This window comes from Mixophyes fleayi, chromosome 1 (assembly GCF_038048845.1).
Source record: "Mixophyes fleayi isolate aMixFle1 chromosome 1, aMixFle1.hap1, whole genome shotgun sequence".
In the NCBI taxonomy this organism is placed as follows: Eukaryota; Metazoa; Chordata; class Amphibia; order Anura; family Limnodynastidae; genus Mixophyes; species Mixophyes fleayi.
In genome coordinates this window covers 294,020,393-294,045,858 of record NC_134402.1, presented here as the reverse complement: position 1 = coordinate 294,045,858, position 25,466 = coordinate 294,020,393, and the positions used below count along the sequence as shown (strand labels likewise).

At 39.5% G+C, this 25,466-nt stretch overlaps 1 protein-coding gene across 3 annotated transcripts; it reads left to right on the top strand.

Annotated features, from left to right (window-relative positions):
* The first annotated feature begins 4,379 nt into the window (after window positions 1-4,379).
* On the top strand, window positions 4,380-25,173 carry UBQLN1 (ubiquilin 1). 3 transcript variants are annotated; one of them, XM_075211043.1, is made up of 11 exons: window positions 4,380-4,974; window positions 12,557-12,708; window positions 12,819-12,949; window positions 13,462-13,724; window positions 14,114-14,272; window positions 14,461-14,680; window positions 16,917-17,059; window positions 17,276-17,359; window positions 19,650-19,765; window positions 22,238-22,391; window positions 24,004-25,173. In XM_075211043.1, the coding sequence occupies exons 1-11, from the start codon at window positions 4,834-4,836 to the stop codon at window positions 24,157-24,159; spliced, it is 1,719 nt and encodes a 572-aa protein (XP_075067144.1). In that variant the 5' UTR covers window positions 4,380-4,833; the 3' UTR covers window positions 24,160-25,173. The 3 variants fall into 3 exon arrangements, with proteins under 3 accessions (XP_075067144.1, XP_075067143.1, XP_075067142.1); XM_075211042.1 differs by having other exon boundaries at window positions 22,235-22,391; window positions 24,007-25,173; XM_075211041.1 differs by having other exon boundaries at window positions 4,381-4,974; window positions 22,235-22,391.
* Window positions 25,174-25,466: the final 293 nt, after the last annotated feature.

Here is a 25,466-nt window from a genome sequence, read left to right as displayed (position 1 = left end):
TTCTTGTATTGTGCACTAGCACCATCACTAAAGTAGTAAATATACTCCAATAGTTTCGCTAAGTGTACTGCACTACCGTTATGAAGGCATGCACAGTTATAGCTACATGGTCATGGTATCGCTAATAACGCACAGGCTCACACAGTTTGAAGTGTCACAATCATCTTGCCTAAAATATACAACAAGCTGACAGTCACCATGTTCTTTGGTCCACTTCAGTGACATAACTTTTAAGCTTTTTCTGGCTCCTTTTTTGTAAGACAAGAAAGGATTACAGCATGTTTACTGAAATTCTTCATATCTTAGCAGCAGAAGCTTTTCATGATGGTAGCAGACTGAGGTTTCAGGATCATTGGTTACTGCATTTGAAACTTCAGTTCTCATAATCAAAAGTTATTTTTCTTCATCTGTAAAGTGGTCCCAGCTATGTACTTCAACGGTTTTTGAGTAGATAGTAATATGACAGTCTGTATTTAAAAGACTACCAAATTTTGGCTCTCAAAAGGCAGATTTGGCATGTGGCCGCTATGGAGGAGATTACGTACTACCTCCACGATAGAGGCCACGTCTTCAATCAAGTATGGGCCCCATGGCTAGCCCTGGAACACACACTTTCCCCCTCAAACCACCACATCCCCCGACCTGACCCATGTGCGATGACCATAACTCATCCGACATGCATTCCCCCCTCTGCTATGGGCTCAACACACCTAATTACCTTCTGAATACCTGCAGTGCTTATCTTTGTGGTCCTCCCCCCCCCCCCCCCCCCCACACAATCCCTTTTGTTCCTGCACCCTCTTTTTACTACTCTGTAAAACGATAAAAACTGGTCATTTTCGTTTAATGTTACCCCAGTATGCGATATACCACAATAACTGTTGTGATTTCATGGTATATGTTATACAGTATTATCGTTTTGCTGCTTGTATTTTCCTGACTGACCATTGAAAAAAAAAAATTATAAAAATAAACAAAAAAAAAACACCTACCAAATGAGCAGCTGCCATGACTGACACTTTCTGTGTCTCCCTCTCTCTTTCTCTGGAAAGTTTCAGTTTTGGTCTCTCTAAAGGGAATCCCCTTCCTATCAGTTTCTGTTTGTTTCATTTCCTGTATGGGAGTTTTATCCCATTGCCTCAGTTTAGTTCACTTTTTTGGTATGGTTTTTAACAATGTGTAAATTATGTATGCTGTACAGCAGTAAACGAACATCAACTTCATTTTTTTTTCTCCACTATGAAACAGAGTACCCGGCTGATTTTTTTTGTGGTAGTAATATATACCTTTTTTAAACACCCCCCAAAAAATGGGATCCCTAATGTCAATTGAACCTAGCGTTTTTAATTCTATTCGAAAAACGTGCGTTTTTGCCTTAACACAAACATGAGGCAGATATAAAGTAATTTGGTTTGGATTTTTGGATTCAGGGGAGGAAGAGTTACCTTAGGGGTCCAAATTTTGTGGTGATTCCTTAATTAACACCCGCGGTACTTCAAATAAACTGGATAAAGAAGCAGCGATTAGTAAATTATTTAATAAATTGAAAAATCAATATTTAATCAACTAATTGTCAGACAGTCGAGATATTTGCCAGAAATAGTTGTTTTGACATCCTCTCTTAACTAAAAAAGATTTGTAGAAATCTGAGATGGGTGGTGGACAACCCTAGTTGAACTGACATGGAATGACCCATAAGTTATTTATAAGTGATCTAGTCACACTGAGCATCTAAAAATGGCGTTAGCTTACACATCGCCACTGGAGAAGTGGCTCTGCATGCAGTGCTGCAGTCCCATCGCAATGTGCATGCGCGACCTTAGCTGTGCAGTAGCCGCTGTGGTCAGATCCTCCATTCGCCTGCAGGTTTAGTCTATCGGTGAAGGAGATTTTAGTTACATAGGATAGCGGGGGAGGGGGGGTAGGGGTTTGCCAGGGCTCGCCAAAGAGCACTGGCTTTATAAATACCAGCAACACATTTTGTATTGCTGTGGTATACCGCAATACAAAATGATTCTCAGTGCCGCCCACTAACCACCAATGATAAATAGACTGCTAAGTTTTTAAGGGCACTAACAGCTGGCAGCTTTAAGATTTTGAAGTGGAAAAGCTCAGAATTTTGAGGCAGGACTGGCAGTGAATTGAGTGAAGTCTAAATTGCTTGTATTAAGTGTTTCAGCAGTGTAGGGGATAAGGGCCTGATTCATCAAGTCACAAATCTGCCAATTTTGAGCGTATCATTCGCAAAATCACTCTGCATATGCCCAAAAAAGGCTGTGAACGCAGCCCTGTCTGCTGCGCCTTCCTATGCAACTTACTAGAGCCTACGATTTAGGGAGTGAACTGGACAGGAAAGGGGCGTTTTGCCAAAGTTAATTTACAGTAGGGGCGTGCCAAACTCAAGCGCACGCAGCCATGTCCGAATCCAGCTCTGAACTTCTCAAAGTTACTTGTTTTTCTGCCGTATCTCTTGCTCCAGCTAAAGGGCTAATTTAAGTCCTGATCAGTAGTGTTGATAGTCTTGTATACATGCTATAACATGTGTTTGCAATCACAAGCAAATGGAAAAATATATTTTATCTTCATAGACATTAACAATATTCTAAAAAAAATGTATTTCATAGGGGCAAAAACAAACTTTCTTTTCTAACGGTTATCATTAATGCCTTTATTAATTAATGATACAACAGGTGACATGAATTCAAGATTATTTTTTTTATTTTCATGAGCATTCTTTTTCAAATTTATAATCCACATATGTATTGTACATATACTGCAGTGTCTTGTGTAGTAGACCACAGCAGACCTGCCCCGGATTTCAACAGCACACGTTTCTTGAGATCTATGCCTTGATGAATTCATGAGTAGAAAAAGCCTAAATACGTGTATATAATACTAAATGAGTTGCGCTCAGAATACTTGCCTTGATGAATCTGGCCCTAAGTGCCTATGTTCTTGGACACAGGCATTGGAGAAGTCATTGCCTTCAGTGTTGTAGCATTACTATAGTAGTGTTACATAACTTTAGACATTGTACTGTAGCAGTGGAAGGGTTACATGTCTGTACTATGTCCAGAAATGTAGGGAATACATGTGTGGAGACCATGGCACTGACAGCCAAGTCGGTTAAATGATTCTATTCAGTTCTCTAGCAGTGAAGGCAGAGGTAATAGTGACCTGACCCACTGGCCAGTATCACTGATTTAGGCAGTCAATATTTCTATGCGGAATCAGAGCACATAAGCCATGAGTTTACTACCTCCCTGGTACCATCATCCTTGACGCTGGTACTGTACATAATGTGAAGTCCTGAATTCTCATCATCATTTCACATTTTAGCTAATATTTTGTGTTTGAATGTGTTACATTAGTCAAAGTGTTCCCAGAATTGCAATTTCCCACAGAAGTACAACAGGAAGGAGCAAAATGTGTCCAATATTAACACATACAGGGATGAGACCTGTTCTCAGACATCCAAAAATCAAGTTCCTTTGTGTTTAGAAAAAGTCTTCTATTGTTCTGCTGTGCAGAACCTGAGGTCCATACCAGGTTTAACTGCACTCTTTGCAGGGAAATCTCACTTGTTTATTTACATTGCAAAATCAATATCCTAAATTAATTTAAAGCAGTAATCCCAAATTTTTTTTTAAAAAAGAAAACAAAAACCAGCAAGTTAAGTATCTTTTACACATGCATTTTTCTTAGTTGTCCTAATATAAATAATCCCTTTTCAAATTCTCTCTGGAGGGAGCAAAGTATAGCTGCCAGTCACAAGGAGCCTCATAGCTTTCAGCATGTTATGTGAAGGCAGAGTATTTTATAGCACACAGGAAAGGCAGAGCTGAGAGGGGATCCACAGCCTCTGTGATCATCATGTGCCATGTGATTTAGCTGTGTCATGGTAGTCACATGACAACGTGGAGAATTAGAAATCATTAATAGCAGCCTGAAGAAACAAACATATTTCTGAATTATAATCTGAACAAGACAGATTTGTGTATTTGTGTACATACAAATCTAAGATTTTGACCACACACACACTAATAATTCTTCCAGTTTTCCTCATGTAAAACACAGTATTGCGGAGTCATAAAACATACAGGTGTATTCCGATACAAGCCGTATTAGGACAATATGTTTAAACTGAATGCCTGTTGTACTCTAAATAAGCATATCAACACAGTACGGTCAGTGCTTCCCCTGGTTCCAACTCAGGGTCATCGAACACATTTACCTATAAATGTTCTTTTCTAACCAGCAAAATGTCCGCCGCATCGTTTGTCGGCGACATATCAGATACAGCACTAGTACATCTTATCAGCCCTCTAGTGTTTCTAGAACTCTGTTCTAGTAGTTTCTATGACACTGTGTACGTCATCAGAGCGCGCAGGGCAACGGTTCTGGTCTTCTCTTATTTTTAGATCAAGACGGTGGTTTAACGTCACAAACCGTCAGCGGCGCTATCGTTTACCGGTCTCTTAAGGCTGTATCGGTGGCAGGAACCCCGTCGGCGAGCCAGCTATATTATAAGGCCGGGTTGTGAGCAGTCCCAGAGTGCCCAGCGGTGACGTCGCAGTGACGCTGTGGTATGAGGAAGCGCTGTTAGTGCGGCCTGAGTTGCGCCAGCACCACCCGATAGCCGGAAAGAACTTAACACATGTTGTGTACGGGCTGAGCCATACATTCCCTGGGCGTTAAGAGTACCTCAGCATCGCGACACACACAGTGTACACATCATCATAAACGCCCCATCGCCTCTGACAGTCACCCCGCGCCTGAGGATACCGGCTGCTTCATCTCCACTACCGCCCGCTTCTCCGTCCTACTGAAGTCATGTCCGACCCCCCCACTTCTTCTAGCTCCCCCTCCCCCGCCTCCAGCTCCACGGACTCCCCACGGATTATTAAAGTCACGGTAAAGACTCCCAAGGAGAAAGAAGAGTTCGCGGTGCCGGAGAGCAGCAGCGTCAGAGAGGTGAGCGGAGAGTGTGAAGGAGAGCTGCTCTTTCCTGATGTGCTTTACGGTCCCTGGCTTGGAGTTAGGGTAGTGGGTTAGGCTGGTAGAACAAAAATAGTCGTAATTTATAACCTATGGAAGCCAAATCTAATCGCCATGCCAGCCATGTCTTCTGATAATGTTTAAAGCTTAGTGATTTGTTGTATAAACCTATCCGCTTTCATTAGTTGAAAACCTTTCAAATGCTAATATCAGTTTATGTAATGAAGAAAATGGAAGTGTGTCACCTGATATTTTAGTATTTTAAGAGAGCTCAAATATTTGTTTTGGTGGTTGGGAGTTAATGAAACATTAAATCTAGAAAGTGATTTCTGGTTTAACACAGAAGTAACATTTGTATATAAAAAGCAAACACACCTGTTAACTAAACTGTATAAGGTGACATATATCATGTAATATTGAACCATTAGATGTTAAGATACCAGGCTTATTGGTAAATGGCCTTTGTGGTGTTTGAACTTGAATCTCACTGGCTATGTTTGTAGTTTTCTTAGACATAACTACTTGTACTGTATTTACAGTACTGTCATTTTACTTTAAATAGTATACACCAGTGGATCTCAAACTTTCTTAGTTTGAGGCACCCTTGGGGTCTCCATCATTTTTTCAAGGCACCCCTAAGCCAAAATAATTACCAAGTAGTCATCCTCCTTGCTTACCACCAGCCCTGGCCACAGCACCCAGTTTGGGAACCACTGGTATACACCGATCAGCCACAATGTTAAAAGCAACTGCCTAATATTGTTTAGGTTACCCTCATGCCACTAAAACATCTGACTCGTTTGGCATGGACTCCACAGACCTCTGAAGGTGTCCTGTGGTATTTGAAACCAAGATCCTTTAAGTCCTGTAAGTTGCGTGTCTATGGCTTGGACTTATTTTTCCAGCACATCCCACAGATGCTTGTTCGGATTGAGATCTGGAGAATTTGGAGGCCAAGTCAACATTTTGAAGTCTTTGTCATGTTGCTCACACCATTTCTGAACAATTTTTGCAGTGTGGCAGAGCGTTACCATGAAGGGGTGCAACAATGGTTTGCAACAATGTTTAGGTAGGCGGTATGTGTCAAAGTAACATCCACATGAATGCCAGGACCCAAAGTTTCCCAGCAGAACATACCCCAGAGCATCACACTGGCTTCCCACAGTGCATCCTGGTGACATCTCTTCCCCAGTTGAACGGTGCACCCCCTGTACACTTGATGTAAAATAAAATGTGATTTGTCACACTAGGCCACATTCTTCCATTACTCCATGGTCAAGTTCTGTTGCTTCCATGCCCATTGTAGGCGCTTTTGGAGGTGGACAGGGGTCAGTGTGGGCACTACACAACCCCATGCGCAGTAAGCTGCGATGCACTGTGTGTTCTGACACCTTTCTACCATAGCCAGCATTAACTTTTTCAGCAATTTATGCTACAGTAGCTCTTCTATGGGATCGGACCAGAGAGGCTACCCTGTGCCCATAACCTTGTCGCTGGTTCACTGGTTGTCCTTCCTTGGACTAATTTTGGTAGATAAACTACTACATACTGGGAAGACCTGCCATTTTGGAGATGCTCTGACCCAGTTGTCTAGCCATTACAATTTGGCCATTGTCAAAGTCACTCAGATCCTTACGCTTGCCCATTTTTTTTGGGTTTCCAACACCTCAATTTCAAGAAGTGACTGCTCACTTGTCTAATATATTCCAATGCAATGAGATAATCCATGTTATTCACTTGTCAGGGGTTTGATTGTTGTGGCTGATCGGTGTATGTTTATCTTGATGCACATACCTATCTTTACCTTAATAGTACCTCCTTATCATGATGTACATAGCTGCCGTTCCGTGCAGTCAGTGATAATGCAAATCGTAAAGCATAAAAACCTGTTGATGATTAGATAAATTTTATTAAGCTGGTTTGGTTTTGAATGGTTTTAATTGTAATGGATCACTCAAGGTGGGATTACTAAATTGGAAAGTCTTATCTAATATAGCAATTTGTCTACTGCCTTTTATTTGCAATCACCTCTTTGTTTACCTATGGCATCACTGCAGTGAATCATTTAATATAAATGTATATGCAAAATTATTTTATGGTTCTTAAAACTGACCTGCCCACACAAATGTTAATCTATTTGACCACCTGTTGTGCCATGTGAGCTCCAAAGGGATTGTTGCAGGCAATGAAAAGACAATACTATTTGATCATATTTGATTGGGTATGGTGCAAAATCAACTGAGAGGATGATCCCCATCTTCACATGAGTAAAGTCATAGTTCAACTGGAATATTGAGGCACTCATGCAAAGCTTGAGTATCTATTTGACTGTGAGCGGCTGGATTATTGCAATTTAGCCATAACAAGTAGGATATGTGAGTGATCATTGAACAAAATAAACCCTTAATAGATACATCCTACAACCTTACAAGACCAACCTAACTTATTAACCCCAGGTATTAACTTCCTGAATGAAACTAGGTTTGTTAATAAACAATATTGCAGTGATGGACAAAGTTTTTTGTTTGTTATGGTTTTATACAAAAGTTAGGAGTCACCAGTTTTGTAAGACAAAATTTCTACAATATTGTTAGGGATGGGTTTGTCCAACAGTATCTGCTATGTGCCAGCAGGACCCAACACATTTTCTTAACATGTAGTAACAATGCAAAAGACCACCTACCCAGTAAGTACCAGCAATTCCCAGAACAAAATCTGCTTTGTTGGTGGCTGAATTGTATAAACCTGTGAATCCAACAAACTACGTGAATTTGCAGATGAACTCTGAGAAATCCTGTGAGTTCCTATATCTTGCATGCATCTAGTTAGATTGTGTATAAATAAACAGGTGGCAGTTTAAAGGCATATAAAAGTAGTGAGCTGTTTTCAGAGATGGAGAAGAGTTGAATTTGACACCTGCTAACACAAACGAAGATGCAATATTTTACCTCAGGTGGTGGGCAACTGCCTGAAATAGCCAACACATACGCTATATATTCTCCCCCTGCACTGCTTGAAGTGCCAGCACACACTGCTGGTTAAAGTGGGTACTTTATAAAGAAACGGCACCTGGTATCATTTGCTCTGCTTCAAGTGCCAGTAGCTGACTTGTCTGATATGAAACCTCGGTCTGTCTCATGTCAAACACTGATAAATTATTCAGTCTTGCAGAAGGTAGGTGGAGGCTGGCAGCTGGTTGCAGCATCCTAATTGTGGGCACTTGGATTTTTCCCACCTCTCCATAATGGTTGGGTAAAGTGACCAGTTTTATATGTCAGGCTCCAAGCCGATGGTCAGGACTGAGAGTTCAGTCGTGGTCAAAAATTCATGCTATGTACACAGAAAATGGCAAGGATAACACCCAGGATACAAAAACTTGACCCTATAATGGGCTGTAACTTTACTGGCGAGACCCTATTACGTAGGGCCAATCAGGAGGTATGAAATGGTCCTTTGACTACGTGTTTGTCCTGGAGACCCACCCAGTTACTCTTGCATGACCCACCACCCCGTAGGTAGAGCATACACTGCAACCAGATCCTGAGACCTCTATGCTGACTTCTTGTTTCCCTCATCCATCATGTCTCCTCTGCCTTATTCTTGCTGTCAGTCTCCTTCCACATCATTTTTTTTTCTTCCTCTTTCCGTTTTGCTTCTTCCAACCTTAATCCCCCAGAGTTTTACCCTTCTTTCTTGCTATTTTTCAACTCTTCATCCTCTCCACTCTTAACACCACACCCTTCAAACTACTGTTTTTTGCCCCCAGATACCTCTGTTTTAATCCACTATACCCCTCCTCCAGACACCTCAAGGCTGTCAGCAGATCCAAATTCTTCTTCCGTTGCGCTTGCTCTGTTGGTCTGCTAAGTCAGGCAAAACAATCTCTGCTGAGGGCAAGGAGGCGGGGCTAACAGTTGTATCACTGCAGGCTTGCGTCTCCATCCCATGTCTAACACTGGCATATCGGTCATTATTAGAGAAAGTAGAAAGGCTGGCATCATGTCGCCATCTCCCTAATTCTAGACGCCTGGGCACCCAGACATTTTTCCACACCTGCAATATGGTATGATTAGGAAATACAGAAAACCAGGGATTCTGAATTATGCAAATGTTATAGTCTGTTATGACTCCCTAGTGGTATACAATGGACATACATAGCTCTAAACAGTTTTTATTTAAAAAGTACATATAAAAAAAATTATATACTGCTGTATCTATTTCTAGGGTAATGTTCATCAGCCTTCCATTTTGCTTCAATTTCTAATTTCCTAAACAAATTTTATGAAATTTGTATGCAAAATATTTAAAGTTCAAATTACTTTAATCTCTTTAATTTTGCATTTCAATTGTGGTCTTCTTGATTGGGCCACCTATCTGTAGAGATTGCATGAAAGTTGTTCAGAGCTTGAGCGCAGATCATTTGATCTGGGCTTTATTCCAGTGGCTTTTTGTCGCATATTTAGTAATCACTTTTTAGAAATCTAATAGTATAGGTTTTAGTAAGTAAATAAATATAATTAGATTGCATAGCAGCCATGACATCCACTAGCTATGTGGCTGTGCATGTTGAACACGATAAAAATCATGACCACTATATTTTTTATTCCTCTTTGAATTTCATTATTTTTATTTATTTTAGATATTTGTATTGATCACTGAATTGCCTAACAATAAAATAAACAAGGCTAAATTTCTGTGATAAAAGTTCATTGTTGCAATGACAAGGATAGATAGACGTTATTAAAGTTAGAACATACAGTGAAAGACCGTAAGCAGATATGAGCCTCTAAGGCTTATTATTATATTGCTCCATGATTGGTCATATATCTCTCCATCTACTGTACTTTTTGTTAAATTAAATAAAACCTGTAAGATCACTAAGGGATTGTGTTCATAGTTTGCATTCTCTTTAGCAAGTTAATAAGCACTGCCATGTGATATGTAACCAGTGTCATGGGGGCGGCTTGAGGTTTAATTTTATCACCTTGAAGTCTACTCAAAAACATGGATCAAAAATCTAATGCAATTTCTGGTCAAAATGCCAAATGTAGCTTTAGTCTCAAATCAATTTTATATATGCTCAGGTTTCCTCCCACCGTTCAAAAACATACCAGTAGGTTAATGTTTCTGTTAGTGTGGTACATAATTTAGAATGTAAACGTCTCTGGGTCAGAGACTGATGTAAAGGATGGAATATTCTCTGTAAAGTGCTCTATAAATAAAAGTTAATAAATGTGAATAAATCAAAAGTTCCCATTTTTATAGAAATAAAACATATATATAGATGCAGTCTAAGAAATTCGACAATGGAAGGTAAATAAATCCAAGCTACATTAGCTTGCTATATGATACATATTAAACTTACACTGACATGCAGCAATAAAAATTGTAACTTAAGGCTTTATGGTGATGTTACAGTGGAAGTTTAATGCTCTGTTTGAAGTAAGAGGTGGAGCAGCTGTAATCTAAGCTACCAGCTCCTCTTTATATTTTATAATGTGTCTATTAGTTTATTCTGTTTCGATTAATAAAAATTCCTTCTTTTGCTGTGCAGTCACTAGCTGAAAACCACCCCTCTGGGTGAATTGATGCAAAAAGTGAAACTTTGCTCCTACTTCCTTGATGATCAGCAACATCATTATTATAAAAGTGTATGAAAATATATCCCAGTGAAGAATGTAGCAGAACTAAAGCCAGGAGGTTGAAATGGAAACCGGAGATTTAAATTGTAACAATTTTTTGTTATAGGACCGTGTCATATAGGTGATTTTTAAAATGTAGTGGGTTTAAACCTCCCCATATACTGGCTTGTAGTAGTTAATTAATTTTCTGAACCATGAAGCTGTTGTCTATAAGTGATTATATGGAAATAGACCTAGTTACATTAGCTAATTTTGATGTGCAACTTATGAGTTCACATTCAATTTATTGCAAACAAATATGAAAGGGTGTGTTCTGTTGTAAGACTGTCCTTCTATTGCATGTGTCTTGTGATTAAAAGTTTCAGGGTGATACAAGCATCCATTTATGTTAGTGGAAGCAAATTTTTAAAGGCAAAGAAGTTTCAGAATGATGAAACTATGCTGGATTGTCACGTAAACAGTCTGACAAAGTTGCATGTGTAGAAGCTTCTGTTGGGGTCTACTGTACACTTCATGCTATCTCGCTTATATGAATTGTTCACAACTTGTGAAGGGTGGAAGAACAAAGGGTATTGTACTAAAGTAAGGATGCTTTTTGTCCTTTTAAAAGTTACTGCTTGGTATAGTTGCACAAGCATGCTGTCATTTATCATATTCTTGTAATTTTGGCTACTGGAGGCACTGTTATTTTGTAGTCTTTGGATACTACTGTATTACATTTCGACTTGGCTAAGAGTGCCTTATGCAACTCACACAAATGAATCCAAGTATACAGATGCATACATTTCTACTTGTAGAAGAATAAGCTATGTTGTTGAACTTTTTTTCATTATAGCTTCATTTCAACACACTAATATATAATCCCAACAGATTTATCAAAGTATAACTCCTCTCTCTCCTTTGCCCCTCACATTCTCTCACTTGCAAAATCTTGCTGCTTCCAGCTGCGCAACATCGCGCGCATTCGGCCCTTCCTTTCCCAAGATGCCACTAAAGCTCTTGTCCACTCTCTTATCTCCCGCTTAGACTACTGCAACCTCCTCCTTACTGGCATCCCCTGCTCTCATCTCGCCCCCCTTCGCTCCGTTCTCAATGCTGCCGCTCGGCTTATATTCCTTTCTCGCCGCTCCTCATCTGTCTCCCCCCTCTACCAATCCCTTCACTGGCTCCCCTTCCCCTACAGAATCGTGTTCAAGCTCCTTACACTTACCTTCAAGCCCTCTCCAACTCCACCGCTCCCTACATCTCCAGCCTCATCTCCATCCATGCTCCATCCTGCCCTCTGCGTTCGGCCAATGACCGTCGCCTCTCTTCCCCCCTGGTCACCTCCTCCCACGCTCGCATCCAAGACTTCTCCCGTGCTGCCCCCCTCCACTGGAACCAGCTCCCCCGCTCCATCAGAACTTCACCCAACTTGCCCAGCTTCAAACGGGCCTTAAAAACCCACCTCTTCCTTATAGCCTTCCAGTCCCCCACTTAACTGCCCTCCTTCCTGTCTCCCACCTACCTTCCTCCTCGTCGCTCTCCTCTCCCCCCCTCCCCTCCGTCTTTGCCTCCGCTCTCCCCCTTTCCTCCTCCTACCCTTGCGTCTCTGTCCGTCCTACCCTCCCCTTAGATTGTACGCTCCTTCGAGCAGGGCCTCCTCTCCTCCTGTTCTCCACCACCTTAACTCTGCTCTCCAGCTCCTTGTCTCTTCCGTGAGGCCCTTCTACCCCTCTAGCTACCCCGCTGGGGCTCTCGCCTGTCATCTAGCTGTACTTTGAGCTTCCGAGTTACTGTGCTTTTTGTTAACTGTTCCGTGATGTCTCACCCTGTACTGTATTTCTGTCTGTCCCTGTACGGCGCTACGGATACCTAGTGGCGCCCTATAAATAAATAATAATAATAACAAACCAGTTCTTTTATTTGTTTTTCAGTTCAAGGAGGACATATCAAAACGCTTTAAGTCCAATACAGACCAGCTTGTGTTGATATTTGCTGGAAAGATTCTAAAGGACCAAGACACCCTCAGTCAGCATGGCATCCATGATGGACTTACAGTTCATCTCGTTGTCAAAACACAGAACAGGTACCAACCCTGTTATATTTTATCTTTGCTGCACAAGTTAACTGTACTGGAGACCTAGTGATGTTTCACGCTATATTTGGCTGCTTCATCTCCATTTGTGTTCTATCTAGATCGCAGTCTGCTGCTGCCGCTACTGCCACCACTTCTCAGCCAAACAGCCCCAGCAGTCCAGCATCATCCGCTACAACATCCAGCAGTACCTCTACTACCACATCTGCCACAACTACTCCTTTTGGTTTAGGTAAGGTCACATCACAATTCCACAACCACCTCCATTGTCTAATGATGCTAAAGTGGTTTGTCAAGCATAGTTATCTTAGGGATGATTTACAGAAACAAGTATATAACTGGTCTTTTGGTCAAATGGATTTGAACTTTTCCTATCTGTCAAATGCTCCAGTGGAAACATTTTTTAGATGTGAGCATGATGTTTCTAGGGGTGTCCAAAAACATGTTAGTTGGCTTGTGGCAAAATTGACCGTAGTATCTGTGTTTATGTAGTAGGGAATTTAGACTGTAAACTCTAAAGGGGCAGGGACTAATGTGAATGTACTCTGGAGAGCACTGTGTAGTATAGTGGCGTCATGCAAATAGACAGTAATGATGCCATGCCAAACCAGTCGCCCATATTTTAGAGCTTTCTTTTTATTAAATAGAGAACATAACCTTTAAGTAGTGGGCAGTAAATTAATTTGTGCTTGCCTGTTTTAATTGAACTGTTTGTTTGTTTGTTTTTTTTGTTTCATTTTCTAGGTGGACTTGGGGGCCTTGCAGGATTAAGCAGTTTAGGCATGAACACATCAAACTTTTCCGAGCTGCAGAGCCAGATGCAGAGACAGCTCATGTCCAACCCTGAGATGATGGTTCAGATCATGGAAAACCCTTTTGTACAGAGCATGCTGTCTAACCCTGATTTGATGAGGCAGTTGATTATGGCCAATCCCCAAATGCAGCAATTAATCCAGAGAAATCCTGAGATCAGTCACATGCTTAATAATCCGGACATAATGCGACAAGTATGTTTTATGTTTGTCTATTTAATGCTAGACTGGTGCATATTGTTTCTACAGTAACACTTGGATGTCAGATCAGAAGTAATTAATAGACCATACAGCCCATTTTATTACAACTTTCTCCTGTGCAGAACAATATGCACTCTACTTGTTTTAGGTGAAGAACAATGATTTAGTATACAACCTACCAAAAAATGTTGCAATATATATTAGGAAAATATGTATGCAACCTTTTGTATAGTACACAGACAAGTTAAAATTGCAGTCAAACCATAATATCATAGTTGCTTATTTAAAATGTTGAGTTGTGAACCTCATGGCCACACTTGCTAGTTTACAGGACACAACCTAATCAGTCTTTTTATATATATATTTTTATATTTACCATCTAGACACTAGAATTGGCTCGGAATCCAGCAATGATGCAGGAGATGATGAGAAACCAAGACCGTGCCTTGAGCAATCTTGAAAGTATTCCTGGAGGCTACAATGCACTGCGCAGAATGTACACTGACATTCAAGAGCCAATGCTTAATGCTGCTCAAGAACAGGTATGTCAGATGAACGGGTTAACTGAAGGCTTTGTGAAAGTACTTGATGTAAGAAATTGGTATTATTTATTTAAAATGTATATGAACCATGAAGAGACTTCATCTAGCATCCACAACTAAATCCGTTTTTGTGTTGGCATACATATGAATTCAGTTTATTATGTAAGGTTATTTCTTTCGTATTTCAGTTTGGAGGCAACCCATTTGCTTCACTGATGAGCAATGTAAATGCTGGAAATCAGCCATCCCGAACAGAAAACAGGGATCCTTTACCCAATCCTTGGGCACCTCAGTCTAACTCTACAGGTTCTCCATCGACAGGGGAAGGCGGAGGGACCCCAGCTGGCAACAGCACCACCTCCTCAACACCAAGCTCCACCTTACCAAACATGGCACCTGGTGTGGGAGGTAGTCACATTGCTTTTGATTTTGCTTTTTGATCTGTTTTTGATTATTTGAGTATGCAAGCTCTGCAAGATAAAAGTAAAAAATTATGGTAGGTGAAGGTCTTTCAAAGATAAATACAGGTTGTATTAGGTACTAGATGTATTTGTTGACAAATGAGAAGCAATCATTGAGATTGCCTCCACATAGCGCAGAGTCTGTCTGATATAATGGCAAAGTACCACTATAAGGGCTGGCCTCAAACTAGAAGCTACCATTCCTCCGGTCAATGTGTGTAGGAAAAAAAAAAAAAAGCCAGACTGCCAAATCATGTGTTAGTCATGTAAGAATAGTTGTAGCTGGAGAGAAAGGAACAAATCATGTGGGTGCTCACCTTCTAGCAGTGGCCAATAAGTTGCATTATGTTTAGGTCACTAATAGTCCCTTAGACAGTGTCCAAACTAAGATAGTCTTCATCCAAAATAAAGAGGTCTAGAACACAATATTGCAAACACTACAAGAGTTAAAAGAGAATACCTTTTGTGAGGGGGTTTATTTTCCTCACCTTGGCCACTTCCTCAAATAACATGTCTTGATGATACTACTATGGTGGGCATGAAACAAAGGGCCCTGTAAGAGAGAGAGCCAGCCCCCACCCCAATAAAAACAACTTTGTAATCATCTTGCAAAAACAGAAACCAGAAATATACAGATAATATGTAAAAGTCAATAACAGGATAAGGCAAACAAAATTTTGAGTGACAGAGCACTATTTAGAAATAAATTGTTAACCCTCCAGTGAAGAAAAATATAGCATAAAAAAAAAAGCTAGTGTTACCTCACACTTGTGAGAACACATCTAGACTTTGATTTCCTATGAGGATGTTGGCATTTCAGCCCCTATTTGTCCGTTTCTACATTAGAAGTCCTGTTCTAGAAATACTTCTGATTTTTTTGCCTTCATTTCAGATCCGCAGTATATTGTAGTGAGGTGATGACCAAGCCGGCTTGCGAAGTCTTCTCTTCTAATCTGTTGTGAGAGCTTTTTTGTCTCAAGCAGAATATGACTTGGACATTTAATTGATATGGTTAACCTAATTAAAGCTACTGACACTTATCATGCCTCTTGGCCAAAAATTGTAGCCCATCCCAGAGTTTTCAGCTCAAATAGTGTCCTCTCCTGCCACAAGTTCATGTGCATAAATTTTATCATTTAAAAGTGGTCAACGACCAATAAGAGGTTTGCAAGAATTAGAAAAATGACCTCTAGGTATTTTCTGAGTTCTTGGATGGATAAAATATGGACTACTGGTGGGAGAGGGAGGGGATTCAGTTAGCTGCGAGGTCCAGTAGGAACCTTGCATCATGCATCTCCACGAGATGTTTCAGGTAAGAATCTTTGCTCAATCTTGCTTGCACCTTATAGAGGTGCGGGCAAAAATAAGTGATGTTTCCTATATAATTGTTTTATTTCTGCTCCAGAACACTTCCCACGGCTCCTATGGGACATAATGGATAAGCCCCTTGGTGTGGTTTGCTTTGTCCTTTGTAAATCCTATTTTATTTGTTGTAGAGGACAGAGGGCAATCCATTAAGCTGTATCATGCAACAGTTTTGTATAATGCAGTGGATGATGGGGTCATTATGACCACTTGGGAGAGCAGTCAGAAAGGTTACAGAGCAAGCTAGCTCCCCAGTATAGTGTGGGACCCACCACGTGTGTGTGCTTTTTTTGTAATTGTGACAAGGGGGTAGCCCACTAATGGTTAAAGTGTAGGTAGTGGACACCCGCTAGAGCTTACATTCTGAAGATATAGGGTACATTGGGTATATTGCGTCCTTGGCCTCTTACCAGGCCAAAATTTTTTGTTCCTGCAACAATAAATTATTCCTATGCATAAAATCGAAAGAACATGATGATATAATACCTTATGAGGATGTGTATATATTCAGTGTTCTCCCCAGCACCTATTTCCCAGATGCTCCACCCGGCTCTTGAGACCCAACTAATATTATTATTATTATTATTATTATTATTATTATTATTATTATTATTATTCCATTGTTTATCCTATTATAACAGGCATTATGTTAGCTCTACAGCAAGGCAGGTGTGGACAATAACCTCCATCATTATTCATTATTATTGCAAAGTATTTAAAAAATAAAATAAAAAATTACCAGAGATTATTTGCCACTTAATTGGCAAGTAACACAGAACAAAATGTTAATACCATGCTTTCACCTCTGTGTTTTAAAGCTGGGATGTTCAATACACCAGGTATGCAGAGCTTGATGCAGCAAATAACTGAAAATCCACAATTAATGCAGAATATGTTGTCCGCTCCTTACATGAGAAGCATGATGCAGTCTCTTAGCCAGAATCCAGAACTTGCAGCACAGGTAGGGAAATTTTTTTCTTCTGTTTGTGACTGGATAAAAGTAGTTTGTTTTGTGTTATTATATAAATGGTTTATGTTTTGTCAAAGAGACATAATCCTAATAAAAAAATACAAATATAGTTATTTTGTGGTTTTAAATACATAACACATGATAGTGTCTTGGAAACATTGTTTAATGTAAACTTCAATATAGCTATTTTTTTATACTATTTTATAGATGATGCAGAATAATCCACTCTTTGCTGGGAATCCTCAGCTTCAAGATCAAATGCGGCAACAGATGCCAATTTTCCTACAGCAGGTATGTTACAGGCTTATAGAGAATACTTTGACTAAACATTGACACACGCTGGTAGTGTTCACTGTATAACAATGTCATTTTTATATGATGTCAGAGGTTGCTTCAAGAAGCTAGGACCTTGATTATGAAGTGTTAATTAGCTAATTGTCAATCTTTAAATAAATGAAGATTTGATCACTGCTGACGCTTGATGTTTTGGGGTCTGGTTACAATAGAGGTTTCCCACATGATCAGATTTTAGCAGTTTGGAACCCCTGAGCTTAAGTCCATTTGGTTGACTCGGCTGCAGACTTTTTAGAAAGTGAGCTCCCATCAGAAGTATCTCTTGTCTTAAACTGATAAAATCTTAGCCGTTTGGCATTTATCCAATCAAGTAGTTCAACTAGTAGCCTTTGAGAACTGTTAATGGTCTTTAGTACCTAGAGCATAGAACAGGTTGAGTTTGCATATCGTCTGCATAACCGTTGTCTGTCATCCATTGGTATATTGCAAATAAGATGGTGCCCCATACCACACATGACAGTGAAATTGTTGAAGATAAGTACATGCCAGACTCTCTCTGGCACATTAAACTGCCAATTAGAAAATATTTAAACAAGCTAAATACTGTATCACTTTGTCCACAGAAATCCTTCATATTCTTTATTAAAATCACATGATCCACTGTTTCAAATGCTGCGGACAGGTCAAGGATGATTATACATTCAGCATTTGTTGTACAGAGGGGGTCTTGACCAAAATTTGAGTTGATCACCAATCCAGGAATTGAAACCTCCCAAAATAGGACATCTTTGATGCACCAGGAATAGATCAGCAATATAATCCTGTAAGGTTTTGTTGCTTTAATACAGAATGCCCCTTCACCTGCTCTGCAGCCTAGATTAACAGAATAATTATTTGGGACAGCAGTTTCTAAAATAGGGACTGCATTTTAATGTTTAAGTTCAGCAATGGTAGCTGTCTTGTTCCTTCATAGACTTGACTTTAATTAAAGTATATTTATTTTTCCAACACAACAAGACCATACACAGTGAATAGTTTATAGTTTTGACATTACATTGGACAGTTTTTATAGAACAGACTGGTAATCCAGTGGTATTGTTTTATCCATTGTAGTATGTAATCTTCAGGGATGGGTATTACACAGGGTGAGCTTTCATTTAATTTTCTCAGGACCATAAGATATATTACTCCTGTTTCTAAAAAGGGAGACTATCGGGGGTATAGAGATGGGAAGTGTTTTCTGCATGTCTGACCTCTATCGCAGCACTGGAGAGTTTGTTTTGTTTTTAAGGATGCCCAGTGATTGAAGCATAAAAATCTGTGATTGCTTTATTGGAACTACAGCACAAAGTGGGTGGATTAAGTGAATTGAACTATAGGTGTAGGAAAACATTGATTCAGAGTTATTTTGGTTAAGATCAGACTCTGGGTTTTTAGTAATAGGGGAGGGGGGTGGTTCAGTTGATCAAGCTTATGAAGTTTGTACATTATCCAAACATAGAAGTACTGTAAACAGGAGAGCACAGGCATTGCCTTACTGGGCTTCCTGATGAGTATCCTTTGATTTCCTCCCCTAGTCCAAACACTTATTGGTAGGTTAAATTGCTTCTGGTGAAATTAATCTTCGTGTGTGTTTATGTGGTAGATAACTTATATTGTATGCTGTGCTGGGGCAGGGATTGATGCAAATGATTAAACCAGTGTTTCTCAACTCCAGTCCTCAGGACCCATAACAGTGCATGTTTTCCCTATCTCCTTGCTTAAGCACAGGTGTGTTCATTACTGACTGACACATTGTAACAGATCCACAGGTGGTATAATTATTTCCCTTGTCACCTGGGAAGCATGCACTGTTAGGGGTCCTGAGGACTGGAGTTGAGAAACACTGGATTAAACAGTCTCTGTAAAGTGATGGATAATATGATGGCACTATAAGTAGGACCCAGCTTAGGTGTAAAATATGTTTATTGTGGTAGTGTGAAAATCCTTCTAAGTGTAGATTCCTCAAAAACCACAGTGTGAAGTCAGCATGGCCTGTGAAATTACTTAAGGCTTATATATTAGGAGTATATTTATCCCAGTAGGACACAGTTTGAATGATTTGTATTGTCTTATTATGAGACAGTAGAATTATTTGCTTGAACAACCATTTTCTGTTCCACAGTACCTTGTTTTGTTGTATTCAGCAAAGAGAACATGCAGAAATTGTGTTCTTTGAAGGGGAAACTAAGTGCAGGTACATTTGAAAAATAAACCATTTTCACTGTATGTTTCCTTTTTTATGAAGATGCAGAATCCGGACACATTATCAGCAATGTCAAACCCCAGAGCAATGCAAGCTCTATTGCAGATCCAGCAGGGATTGCAAACGTTGGCAACAGAAGCTCCAACACTTATTCCAGGGTAAATGCGAATTTTCCTCAGTGAACATTTTCTCCGTCTTTGTTGTATGGGCTTTTATAAACTGATACTAATGTCACTATGTATAACCTGTGTGCAATGAACCATGTGCTCCGAGGGAAATCCTATTTTCAGGCTGCACTTGTGAAAGTCAGTAAAATGCAGTATTACTCAGACCCCCTTTATATGGAGAAGTCCTTATAGTTAGACATTTATAGGAAGGTTGCTGTTTTTCATTTTTAATGTATATTTTGAATGCAATACATAAAGTATACACACTGATGTTTCCAAATACTGCATATAGTCAGGTTAAATTAACCTTTTGCCTGGTATTATTGTTTGTAGATTGGCTGCTAAGGATCTGTCAGGTTTGAGTAAAAATACATATTGCATGGTGTCTTATGCACTATTTATGTTCCACTATGCTGTAATCACTCAGGAGAGAGCATAATGTATTGGTGTATATAGCGATGTTTGACCTACCTAAGGGCTCTTCCCCAGAGAATGTGTTTGGAGCATGAAATTATTATTTTGCTCCAAATATAGACGACATAGATCCCCTTAGTATGCATATTGCAGTTTTTTTTAGACAGTAGTTAATTATTTGTAAAACTAGGAAAAACACACAAAACATTAGGCGCTAATGGATATATTGAGGTGCTTCACTTAATCGCTGCTACACCATTTAGAAGGTACTGTCGGCTCTATCATCAGAAAACAAAAAATCAACATACAAGGGAGCGCTGGTTAAAGTGAAAAATGCATATATTTCCTCTCTCAAGATGCCACCAAAACGATCATCCATGCTCTCATCATCTCCCGTCTCGACTACTGCAACCTCCTCCTTACTGGCCTCCCCTGCTCCCATCTTGCCCCCCTCCGCTCTATACTCAATGTGGCTGCGAGACTCATCTTCCTCTCACACCGCTCCTCCTCTGCCTCCCCTCTCTCTTTCCTTACACTGGCTCCCCTTCCCCTACAGAATCCTTTTCAAACTCCTCACCACCACTTACAAGGCTCTCTTTCTACTGCCCCTTACATATCTAACCTCCTCTCCATTCACACTCCCGCCCGCTTCCTGCGCTCGGCCAATGATCGCCGCCTCTCCTCCACTCTGATCACCTCTTCCCACTCTAGAATCCAAGACTTCTCCCGTGCTGCCCCCCTTCACTGGAACGACCTCCCTCGCTCCATTCGTCTCTCACCCAATCTGTGCTCCTTCAAGCGGGCACTTAAAACTCACCTGTTCCTTAAGGCCTACCAACCATCCACTTAATCTCTCACCTCTTCTGGTTCTCCCCAGCCCCCTTTCTCTCTCCCCGTTGCTTCACTGGCTCCCTTATGTACCTGATTCTGTTTACCCTCCCTTAGGATGTAAGCTCGTATGAGCAGGGTCCATCTTCCCTCCTGTCTCCATACCTGTTCTTCCGCTCCGTCTCTACTGTATCTGCCTGCCTGGAGTTTCTGAAGTACTGGTACTTTGTGTTTATTGTTCTGTACTGTTTTACCCGGTATAGTCTACTGTTTGTACCATGTACGGCGCTGCGGAAACCTTGTGGCACCTTAGAAATAAACAATATGCCTTACAAATAAACGATAATAATAATATATTTATTTTGGTTCTAAATTAAAAATAAACTAATCACAAATGCAATAACCCATGTAATGATCCCACTAAAAATGACAAGTATAAAAGTGAAATTCACATTCCAAATCTATAATCTCAAATTTCCTCCAGCTCAATCATACTCATGACATGTTCATATTGTAATTGTCCAGCCACTTGCAAATATTAATCCTGATAGACAGATTTATTTTTGTATTCCAAACTTTGTGTTTTTCCAGATCCAAATGTTTGTCTCCTTAATGGAACCAAGATGAATTGATATTTTGCTAAGGATAATTCTATATATATGCAGTCAGTATTCAGTGATTTATATATGCGCATCAGTAGGGGCCAAGCATTCAGATGGTAACAAATTTGATCCGTTTTAGGGAACAAATAGAAGCCATAAGGAAAGTTTTCTTTGCTGCCAAAGAATAAATTGTTTGCTGTACCTTAGTCCAAGAAAAGAAGGAAACTGCACTTGGGTCCAACGAGAGCAGAATATCTGTATATGCGTTCTCTCAAGCAAATATAAACATTATCTGGTAATGAGTTGAGTATGTTAGCCAACTAGCACACAATACGCATTTCTCCACCTCTTTAGGGGCGGTTTCATATAATGGAATGTTGTATGTTGATTTATTTGTAAACACATTATTTATATATGCGTGTGTAATATATATATATATATATATATATATATATATATATAATTTTTTATTTTTTTTACAGTGATGTATAATTTTTTAGTGAAATATATTTTTAAAAGTCTGAATCACACGTGAATGGCAAATACAGTTATAATACATAATATAGTAACTTAGTGAGGATGGTGATTTTTGCTTTGCTTTCCTTTGCACATTTAGTAGCACTGGTATCGCAGGCCCTGCTAACCCAACTCCGGCACCCGTGCCTACCTCTGGATCAACTGAAAACACAAGTCCTTTGTCTGGAATCTCTGAACCAGGTCACCAGCAGTTTGTACAGCAAATGCTTCAGGCACTATCTGGTGCTAATTCTCAGGTAAATCCAGTCAAGTGTCAGAGTTGCAGCAACAGCTTTTGAAGTATACCAAACAACCATTTAATTTTTCTTAAACAAAAAATAGCCCAGTGCTCTAAAACAAACATGTATATGCAGACACATAGTGATTTATATATTAAGTAGGATAATTTTGTGCACAATTTTTGATATTGGGATAAGCTCACTTGCCAAGGTGTCTCCTGTAAGTGTCAAAAAAAACAAACAAACCTAAAAACAAATTAGAAATGTGTACAAGTGATTAAAACTATATGTGACAGTGCTGCCAGGACCGTTAACACCACTGTGTGTGTGATAATAAAAGATAGTCCGATGCGCTAAAGCAAACCATATATAAATCACTGTTTCACTATAAACTTGTATTCTAAAGTGTTGCATTACTTCTCTGAAAGTTTTAATGTCACTATGGAGGAAATTTAAATCCATGGGGAACTGCACACAATGTTCTTAATGTACCGTTATTGTGGTATTTCTGCGCAGGAACAGATTGCATAAGGTTCCTATGGGACCTGGCAGCTAATTGAATCTCCCCCTATATTTGGATACATCCACTTAGTAATGTGGTAATTATCAGATGTTTTAAAAGTTGATTTATAACTATGCTTCACTATACCACCATCAAAAGTAATTCTATTTGACTTCTATGCTAAAGGAAGGTTTATTTTATTGTACTAAAGACTTTCATGTGAAACTGCAGGCAGAAGAGTATTAAATCGTAAACCCTCATCCCCTCCAACCCCATGCTTGGGTACAACTGCTGGATGCCCCAGCAAAGCGGATTCTTCCTCAATTAGTTTCTGTTAGCATCTGTTTAAACAGGCACATTTAGAGTAGAAGTATATCTAAATATTAACTAATTCCTGGGTTGAACTGACTGAAGGGCAAAGTAAAGTCATTGTCCACTAATGCCTAGCTTTGTGAATCTGATTCTCATCTTTCTTGTTCCCCCAACAATACATATTTCCTTGATCTATGAAGAGCTTTTTCTTTGGGGGTATAGGAGTTCAGAACCACCACTATCCAGCATGCTTGTTTTCAAATAAATAAAAATAAAATTGTTTATTAGCTTTTACATTACAAGAATCAGTATGAAGACATAGAAAAATGTCTAAATTCATGTAAATTGAGCAGATAATTAGAACAAAAAAAAGGAGGGAAACAAATGGAAGGTAAATACCAGCATGAAACAAATTGAGTCAATGACTGACAATATTTATTAAGGAAAAGGGTAAGAAAAACTTGAGTGATTTAACAAGAATGCTGTGTGGGCATTTGAAACATTAGAGTAGGAAAGGGAAATGAGGGGGTGGGAATTGGGGATCTCCACTCGAATCTAAAATAACTTACAACATTAAGGGACAGATTCAATTCCCTGTGTGAGCCGCGATTAACGGTAATAATGCACGTGTCGCTAATTGACTCTACCCACAAGTATGCAAAATAATACTCCGTCCATGGGGACCATGTAGACTGGAATATGTGGGGAGTATTGTGAATGGTGGTGATATGCTCCATTCAGTATAGCATTCATATACTGTTGATTGAGCATGATTGTTTTTATTAAGCTCCTAAAATCTAGTATTTCTTTTGTTAGCAGATTCAGAATCCAGAAATAAGATTTCAGCAGCAACTGGAACAGCTCAGTGCAATGGGATTCATAAACAGAGAAGCAAACTTACAGGCTTTAATAGCAACTGGAGGAGACATCAATGCAGCTATCGAACGACTACTGGGATCTCAGCCATCATAGCAACCCTTTCCAACCCAGAAAAAAGTGTAATTTATTTTTGATAATGGCTTTTAAGTCTCGATAAAACACCTGCTTTATTTCAGTTTGACTCCTGGAATTCCTTGTCATTACAAACTAATGAAGCATTTAAGTTTGGATGAAGTGCAGTAGTTTATCTGAAACTGTGGGAATCAAAGCTATTTGATTTGAACGTGTTGCATGTATCACAGACCACCTCTTACCCACGCACTGCATTGCTTGTGATTTTTCAGTGGATAGCTTCTGCAGTTGGTTAACAGGTCTCAACAAACCTTTTCCTCTTTCGAAAGAAATTTGCTTTAAATCGATAGCCTTTAGTAGTAATTTATGTAGAATACTAACTATACAGGAAGTAAAACAAATAAAGTTATAATTGGTGATACAATATCGCTTTTTGTGACTTTAGCATGTATTTTTGCTAGCATAATGCTGTAAGATTCATACTGCTTGGTTTTCATTTAGCATTACATTTTTCCTTCATCTTAATGTAAACATTATGATTTTGCTGCAATACGTTTGAAATAGTCAGGACTGCACACCCACACATGGATAAGGGGAAACGTTGATTTTAAGAAAAATGTGGCGTAGCAAGCCCTTCTAAAACATGATATCGTCAGAGACCAGATGTAGTGGCAGTGTTAGGTAACCGTTAAGTAGATTTCTATTTCAGTCTATATACACACTAGAACAGAAAGACTAAGGTCTTCATTGATGGTAATAGGCCTTTTATTGTGGCTTCATTTCTTTGATATCATGCAAAGTTAAACTGCTCACACAGCTCCCACCAAGCCATGTTTCTGAAGTACAAGCGGCACCAGTTTGTATTTACACAGGCAGGTAACAACACTGTTCTGTTCCATGTGGTGCTTGATTTCAGGATGTGAGAAAGTGTCATGTGATCTTCTAATTTTTAACCACATTGTACAAACAAATTATCTTGTTTTTATCAGTAGTTCTCTCTCCTGTGCACAGGTAATAAATAAATGCCAACAATGACTGTGTGTGGTGTTCACTTTTCATTGTCCACCTTACTTGAAATGGTTCACATTCTCAGAAACCTCGCAGCAGCACCAGAGTGTTCCTTGTAATCAACCCAGTCCACCTTGGTTGAGGTAATTCATCTGTATTTAGTAGAAGTGCAAATCTGAACTAGTTTATACAATTATGGAGTGGTATTTCTGAAACATTCAATGTGAAAATGAAGCCACCTTGAATAAAGTGTTTTTATTTACATATCTATAGATTTTTAGTGAAACATGACAGGCTTCCGGCATTCTGGACAGTGAACC